This window comes from Anopheles gambiae, chromosome 2 (assembly GCF_943734735.2).
Source record: "Anopheles gambiae chromosome 2, idAnoGambNW_F1_1, whole genome shotgun sequence".
Classification (NCBI taxonomy): Eukaryota; Metazoa; Arthropoda; class Insecta; order Diptera; family Culicidae; genus Anopheles; species Anopheles gambiae.
This window is the reverse complement of record NC_064601.1, coordinates 37,447,798-37,456,498: the sequence shown is the minus strand read 5'-3', so window position 1 is coordinate 37,456,498 and position 8,701 is coordinate 37,447,798. Positions and strand designations below refer to the sequence as shown.

Here is an 8,701-nt window from a genome sequence, read left to right as displayed (position 1 = left end):
GTCAACACGAGTTACACAGCTACTAATCCAGTACTCGGCAACCTCATGTCTAGCGGGTTGAATGCAGCTCATAGCTTATAGCGTGATAGGCCCAAATGTCAATATAAACTAACTTGTATTTCGAACATTAAATCTTAAATTTAGTAAATATTAATCAAACGTCGCGTTATAGTATGGCAAATGCCACTTTTTTTTCTTTTTTTTTTACATTATAGGAGGTTAAATTTGAACCTAGAACAAGTCCCTACAAACATAAGTAAATGTTTCATGTTTATATTGACTTAATACTGTGTAACTTGTAAGAGAAAAAGCTCTCTATCCTTTCCATCGGTAAAATAGAAAACAAAAATAATTCAATAGCCTCACGATTTGATGGTTCATCCCCATAAAGATAGAAAGCAACAACAGTCACCAATAGTCACCTGTGCTGTTCATTCACTTCCCTAAACAGCGCAATAAAATGAGATGAAAATTGCACACACTCATTTTAATATTTTATTTCCCAATCCCCTGCCATGCCGGACTGCAACGGACTTGCACACTTTCAACCCATCTGCACAATAAAAAAGAAACGCTGTACTGTGCAGCCTCAGCCGCTCCTCATTGTTTGTACAAATGCAATTAGACACGTTTTAACATCTCTCACCGATTGGTGCATGAACGGCCGGAGGAGAAAAAGGCCCCCGTAGGCGGTGTCTGGATCCGCCTCGGCGTGAAAGTGTCACCAGCACACCGCGTCTGCTGAGCAAATATGACAATTTTCATGTCCACCCGTGGCAAACGCACGCACGCACGTGTCCCAACGGCTCCGGCCCATTGTGAAAAAGTGAAATTGGTTTTGTTTGACCAATTGTTGAGTAATCGCAGACACACACACACACACTACGACTTACTTTCCTTCTTTTCCGAGCCCTTTGCCGCCTTTTCTCCTCGCCAGCACCGGATCCGACGGCTCGGGGGCATGTCATAAATATGCAGCGCGTCCGCCTGATGGAGATGGGTTTTCTTCGTCGTTATTTTTCCCAGAATCCGACCGCCCCGTAGCCCCGGCACTGACTGTCGCGCACTTTCGTACACTTCCGCTCGGCGTGCCGCAAGGGTGTGCCGTGTGCAGCGATACATTGCATTGTCTCTTCGAGGGAGGGTGTGTACCCCCAAGTAAAGGTAATTTCAAGGCATAATGTAAACCACTCGATCGGGCAGACGGCGGGACACTCGGAAAGGTTACATACCGGGGGCAGGATATGATATGCCTTACATAACGCAACACCGATCGAAAGTGAGAGCAGGCGTTGTTCTGCAGCAGCAAAACCACTTGTCGGGGCGTATGTTCAGGTGAAAAATTATTTTCGATTGCTTTTTTATCTGTGCGAGCGGTGCGGTTTTTGATGTTTTAAAACAAAATTAAACCCCAAAAGGAAGGGTTTCAGGCGCAGCAAACGCGTTAACAGTTTTGTCCAAACATTCATCTCGAGCGTATCATTAGCCTGTTACCGTGTAGCATGGCTGCTGCACTAAGCCTCTCAAAGACATTGAACCATCTGGAAAGCATCAATTTTATTAAATTTATAGTGCAATAAAACATAGAATGGTGAACGCGTCTGAACTTGAAGCATCACCTCATTGTATCATACCGTGGTCTCAGGTCAAAATAAACAGACATTTGTTTGAATGAATTCTTGGATGAGCGCAGCACATTCAAACCAGCATAGAGTAGGTGCATACAACGTGTGAATATCAAATGGACACCATACCGCTGGGTTTGAAGCGACATGTATGTGCATAAGGGGGAAATTGAAAGCTCGCAGTTGCCAACTCCAAGCGCGATTGTCAAAAAAATCTCTAGTGCGTTTAAGAAAAATAATTCAATGCGCGGGCTTGAGCATCGAAGTAGACAAATAGGCCAGCATAAGGAAGTATGGTGAGACCAAAACAGACGGGCGCATAGAGATTTAATAGACGTAGAATAAGCACCCGCGTTGGTGCCATGCTTTGGCACTTAAACATTGAAATGATGGAATTCACACACATCAAATACATATGCACACCCTTTCAGTACATAAACCAGGAGTTTTGTAAAATAAAAGAAACATTTTTCATCTTCACGATACGTTTAAAAGGTGCATATTGTGATTGAAGAAGTATGCAGTGGCGACTACCTAATGTCGGACTCCTTATGTTTTCCCTTATTATCTGACTTTGAGGCACCCTGAACAGTTCTTTAAACCACTTTTCGGAAAAAAATATTAATACTTCTTTGAGAACGCTCTTCAAATATGCTCAGGCAAAAAATCTGACCGATATCTGGAAATATCTATGAAACATATTCATAAATATAATAAATGAAATGGGTATGAGTATTGAGGTATGACAGTCTCGAATTCTTAGCAAAATGACCACGTAGCATTGGCCAATATGGTTCTAAAATCGTTTAATCAATCCATCAATCACTCTAGTCTCCAAATTCAGATATGAGGAAATATAAGGTGTCCGACTTTAAGTGACCGCCACTGTATATTCTAAGTGCATTGGCTCAGAGTCATTCCGTCGATTCAACTGCAAATAGTTCAAAGACAAATATTATATTGCACGACAACCGTCAACTATTAGCGAAAACATTGGTTCATATTACATCAGCATCCAAACAATTGCTTTCAATGCTCAATCGATCATCATTATCACACCAATATTGTATCATACCAGTTTCTTTCTCTGCTTTCTTTGGTTGCTTTATCTTATTTCACACCATACATCAAACCATACTACCAACGGTTAGTTGCCTCCGTGCTGGAGCAACTGTAAGCAAATGTATTTATTCGACACACTCTACAGCATAATTAACGATGCTCTAACCTTCCTAATACACACACGAGCACACACAGTTGGTGTCGCGCTTACGAGATTCGTATTGAATTGCACAAGCCCTTTCCCCTATGTCCGGTCCCGCGAACTTGACCTGCACCTGCCTTGCAAAGCATGCTACTAGCTTATAATGGTATAAATAAATAAATAATCATAAATTACGGTGGGTTACTGTGGTGGCGCAATTCTTCAGAGTTTCCATTTTCTATAAGCCCATTTGTTTTCGGTGCCAAACTGCGATCGTGAGAGTCTTCGGTGCCAAACTGCGATAGGAGTCATGTGTTTCCTATCCAAATAAGCTAAATTTAAGCAAATCAATTTTCCTACAGAAAGGAAACATTTCAATCAAATATTTTAATGTCAATACAAAGTTACTCAGCGCAGATTAAGGATCTCTAAAGATAAACTAAACAAAAATAGTTATGTTTCTGGTTTCGATCTGTTGTACTGCTACTTTTTCGAAAGCATGATGAAATGTAGTTTTTCCCCTGCCTGTCGCGTTCATCATTCATTCGCCTTTTTCTGGATTTTTATTGTCTCTGCTTCTCTTTTCGTTCTTTCATTCTCAAAGTTCTGAAGCTTAACGCTCGTAAATGCTGCATCATTTTCAGCTTCTTCGTGGTTTTTTTTATCTTTTATCCCCAACGCGGTGCAATCTCCTATCTTTCAACCAACTTCTCCACCCTGTCTGTTTGATTCTTCTATCGAAGGTTCGTCGCTTGTGCTTCTTCGCTTTTTCCGGGTTGCTTTTGCTCCCGTACACTAGAACTTTCGCTTTCTCCTGCCCATCAGCTGCTGTAGCCGGGGCGGGTTGTTGGCTTGCATCGGCCGCCGATAGCCACCGTACACTTCCCCGTACCGGCTGCGGTTCGGTGGGCCGTAACTCGTCTGCTGCTGCTCTGGTGCTACCCCATATTCCGTTCCACCCCAGCCGGCGTAAGCAGTGGCGTCGTTGTTAGTGCCAGCCGCACCGCCATCACTGCCGCTGGCTACAACACCGCTGGCCGGGGCCGATGCTCCCGTCTGCTCGAACCGCTCGCCCCGATTCCAACCGCTCCAACCGTCCCACCCGTTGTCCTGCCGATCGAACTGCAGCTCGTCCGCATCGTCAAAGAACTGTTCCACGTTCTGCACCGAGTTGAGCCCATCGCCGTACGCAGCCACCGACGGTGTCGCATCAAAATGGAAATGGTTGCTTTCGTACCCGAGCGGGATGTACTTGCCACCGAAGTCAGCCATCTGCTGGTGCGTATGCTGGATCTGGTGCGGTGACGAGCCGGAGTACGAATCGAACAGCGACAGACTGGGCGCGATTGGTGCCTTGGTCGTGCTCGTGGCCGACGTACCGATCGGAGGTAGCTTCATCTTGCCGGATGGTACCTGTTGCTGCTGGTGCTTCTTGTGGAAACCGGCATCCTTGCGGATCGGAATGTGAACCACCTCCAGCTTGCTGCTTTCGCTCTTGTCGCTACTGTGCGGCTGTTGTAGCAGCAGCTTCAAAGCAATCAGCGACGACACAAGCAGCGACTTCTTACTCAGCAACAAAGATAGGGCCGTTGCCATTACCAGCTTCTTCAGAACGAAGTGCAGGAGTAATGCTTTCAGTGCCAGAATGCCCATCCCAATTGGGACCGCCTTTTTCATGTGCTTTTTCCATCCCTTTCGCTTCTGCTTGCGATGCTTCTTGCCCTTTTTACCCTTTTTGCCCTTTTTGCCCTTCTTGTTACCACCTTCCTCGATGCTGATCGAGTACGATCCGTCGTCATGGCCGCCACCTCCGCCCGTCACCACAATGTTGTTGTTGCTGCCTCCTCCACCACCCTTCTTACGACCTGTGGAAGAGAGTAGTCAAAACAAACAGTACAATCAGAAAAAAGCCCCCTGTCCGAGTAAACGTGAAATTAAATCCAGTTTAAACGGGTAAATTAAGAGTGAAAAAATTGCTCCATTACATTACATTACACACCGCAAACGAAAGACATCAACGATTCGATCAGCAACGAACCGAACCGATGAGCCATGTGTTAAGCATATCTTTTTTTTTGTGTGCAATTCAATCACTTAACAAGTGCACGGAGAGCAAACATTAATCTTAACCGGGCCATGCAGGCGTCATGATTTCCACCTAATTTCCTATTCGAGACTATCGGACTGACTATGCCTGCAGTTACGCTCCTGTTAGCCTCGCAACGGACATATCAAACGGCGAGCAGGATTCGCTTATGCTTCGGTGCATCTCACTCAAAGCATTGGGAGTGTAGCGGACTCCCCTCCGCCCGTCGGCATGAACGTTTAGCGAACTGATCGTGCATGGATCGCATTTTTTTTTTGCTGCTGCTGCGGCCTCCATTTCTCTCTTCCATGCCCCTGCCAGGCAATCACGCGTGACAAAAGTCCGGTGCGTGCTGCGCTTGCATGTGAATGTTTTTGTGTGTTCAGAAAGCGTCAAGCGTTGCAGCCGTTGCGAGGGAGCGATGATAATAGCAATTATGTTTACTATTTCGAGTTAGTAGATTCTTCGGTTCACAGAGAAATTCTGCATGCTTTTAAATGCACTGCAAATAACGGGCGATACCGTATCGTGCGGTTAGTGTGTGAAAAATTAGCTATTTCAACATATGGTTCCTAGATTTTTCCTTTCTAATTCATACTTTATAAGATCAATTTGAGTAGATTTTAGGAAATGAATGGAACAGAATGAACCCTTATCTCTATGTATAATATTTGTTTTTTTTCTATTTTTTCTATTAATGATTTTTTTTCAAATGAGTATTTAAATCAACCAATGTAATCTGCCATTATTTGTAGCTTTAGGTTAAAAGCCTATTTACTACATTTAAGTGAATGTTATAATAAAACCGAAACTAGTTGCTTTTAATTAAAAAAGTAGCAAGAATCATTTGAAACAAATTGTAACACATTATAATTTAATTCAATATACACTCAACTTATAATGCAGTGCTTGGTACGGTATTTGTACCAAAACATGATGTACAAAAAATGAATTAAATTTGTTTGGATATATAAACGCATAAAAATCATTTAAAAAGCTTTGATCAACATGTTAAAAAATAAGATCAAGTTTACGCAAAGATAGTTTTTCATTTTTAAAATCTTAATCCAAACTAAGTATTTCATAAGATCACTTTTTGCAAAAGCACACTACTGGGATCGTTGTTTACTGGCTTCACTCTGATATTAACTCTCATGTGATTGGAAATATCACTTTAAGTTCCCGTATTTCATTATCTAAATTTGAAGCTTCACTTTGAATAGACATTCGTTCGCATCTTTTTACTACATCTTAAGGACTAAATCAAACAAACCATCGCATTCACCTTCAGCAATGGCCGTTATATCCTGACCCGGTTCTGTTTCTAGCGATGATTCTTCTCCCTCCGCCGACTGCTCCTCGTCGCTAGCGGCAGCGGCATCTCCGGCCATATCACTCCTTTTGATCAGTCCATGCTGTATGGCAAGTTGACGTAGTGATCGTAGATTGTTGCGTATATCCGCACCCTGCAGGCTCGTTATCCTTCGCAACACATCCAAGTATGTCGCACTGCCCACATCACTCTTGACGTTCGTCGCGTTCCCCGAACCGGCCACTAGCACGACCACACTCGATAGCAACACTATCACCGCCAGCAACGAACACCGACCCATCGTTTTAGGCTCTCCCGTTGGCACTAGAACAATTTGATTGAATCCCTTTTCGGTATTTTTTGTGGCCCTTTTGCTGCAAATACCACACGCCCTCGGTTTCGATCGGAACGGGCTGGTATCCCGGTCCGCACTGGTTAGCAATCGGAGGTGAACTAAAATCGCAAAACTGCAACAATCAATAAAACCTATCGCTCTGCAAAAAGCAGCTCGTTGCGCTCCCCCATTTTTCGCGCACTAGATTGCATCTGCCACGCAGTTTTCTCAGCAAAAGCAGACGCGGACCAACCACCCTACGGACCCTCGCCCAGTTATGCATCGGAACGCCCATTCCATACAACACGCAAACGCACAGGATGGGCTCTCTGTTACGCAATTGTGCAATCGTTAATTGGTAGCCCATTTTTCTGCGCTGATAAGACGAGAAAGAGAGATAGAGAAACGGGCGTACACAGCGCCATCGTTGCGTGCCATTATCCACAGCCACAACCCGGCACGTGTCTGCACACTCGCTGTGCAAATGAAGAGAAATGAAGAACATGCCACGAATGATCACTCATCACAACGGAAGACATTGTTTCACGTAATTGGCGAGCAGTGTTCTGACCATACTTCCGTTACTTTGAAGCTGTGTTTTAACAAACAGGAGAAAATCAATGCAGGATCCGGAGTAGTGCACGCGGAGCTTTACCAGAGAAAGTTCATGCTGCCGTGGGTACATTCCAGCAATGCAATAGTTGAGCTTATGAATTAATGTATTGATATAGTTTTGCCGTTTGAATTGAAAGTTGTTATATCTTGTTTTTGCTCGGTATAGATGTACAGTTATAGAACAATAATAAAATGCTCCATGCGTTTTCTTGATTCTGATGAACTTTTTCGTTGCTTTTTAATTTCTTTCATTAAGTCTTATTCTTTGCGCAACAACCTTAGTCGGTCTAAGCCTGTCTAAGCCACTAATGAACTTGGCGTTCTGTATCTTGTTGGTCTAGTCATAGCAGGATAGTCAGTCCTACTCATATGGGGTCTTGGATCATAAAGGCATTGAACCCACGAAGGGCATGTTGTTATCTTCTTCTTTTTTGGCACAACAACCGCTGTCGGTCAAGGCCTGCCTATACCCACTAGTGAATGTTGTTGTCAAGTCGTGCAAATTGACGACTGTACCACGGGATCGGCCAATTTCAACAAGCCTAATAAAATAAATAAATACCCAAAATCGCAAACCCGTGCGATAAACCATCTCATCGGCCTAAATGAATAGAGAATATTTTAGAAACATTCGTTTCAGTAAGACACAGTTTATAGCTTCAATGTCTTCTTAAATATAGATAATATTTTTTAAAGTAGAATCGTGGAAGTTTTAGATTCATGCTTCGTTTGGATCGTCTCTCGTAGCAAGAACTAACTATACGGCTACGTGGTACTTTATAAGGCTCTAAAGCCTCTATATGCTAGCATAACCGCTTAGGTCGTTACGCCAAAAAGAAGATGTGATAATAGAAATAGTTCTGAAGCTGTGGGAATAGTAAACTCTGCTCGTTCAAACGCACCAGGTAGGCAATATGTGCTGCACGAGGATTGCATACGTTTCAGGGGCACCGCATAAAACATCGAAATGGTCGTCGCCTATGGTTTCACATTGAAAGGATCATGGACATTATTTTATTTTCTTTTTCTATTTCTCCTCATTGACGAAATATTTAAACTACACGAGATGTATTTCACGAGATTTGCTCTTGTTGATACTTATGACATAAAGGAACACGCACTATTAATTAATGAATTAATTTAGTAAGAACTACAAAGAGTTAAAACTCATCAATTCTATGCATTGGATAATTTAATTCAGAGAATAAAATTTGCAGTTATGTTTAGTAGAGGTTAAGAGTCTTCAAACATCGCAAGTAAACACACTATTTGTTTTTGTTTAGAAAACAACGGTCGTTAAGGCTGCATTGGTATTGTCGATATTTGCTCGAGGCCGTATTATTGGCATACATAGAACACATTTAGAATATGCTTGTACTAAGATATTTGCTACTTCTTCTTCTTATTCTTCTTCTTCTTCTTCTTCTTCTTCTTCTTTCTGGATGTTTATTTACAGTTCGATATTGGGGTCTAGATCTCTGGACCCTTGGCTACTAGTCTACTATTATGATATACAATCACAAGC

General features: G+C 42.9%; 1 protein-coding gene across 2 annotated transcripts; it reads right to left on the bottom strand.

Moving 5' to 3' along the window:
- Positions 1–2,767: 2,767 nt before the first annotated feature.
- Positions 2,768–6,700, bottom strand: LOC11175663 (uncharacterized). 2 transcript variants are annotated; one of them, XM_003436438.2, is made up of 2 exons: positions 6,201–6,700; positions 2,768–4,694 (listed from the first exon to the last, which is right to left on the bottom strand). In XM_003436438.2, the coding sequence occupies exons 1-2, from the start codon at positions 6,526–6,528 to the stop codon at positions 3,625–3,627; spliced, it is 1,398 nt and encodes a 465-aa protein (XP_003436486.2). In that variant the 5' UTR covers positions 6,529–6,700; the 3' UTR covers positions 2,768–3,624. The 2 variants fall into 2 exon arrangements, with proteins under 2 accessions (XP_003436486.2, XP_061504612.1); XM_061648628.1 differs by having other exon boundaries at positions 6,228–6,700.
- Between the last annotated feature and the right edge of the window lie 2,001 nt (positions 6,701–8,701).

Coding starts and splice junctions, on each gene's coding strand:
- LOC11175663 (XM_003436438.2), bottom strand. CDS start 6,528: ATGGGTCGGTGTTCGTTGCTGGCGGTGATAGTGTTGCTATCGAGTGTG. Junction 4,695..6,200: donor TATAACGGCCATTGCTGAAG/GTGAATGCGATG, acceptor TCTCTTCCACAG/GTCGTAAGAAGGGTGGTGGA.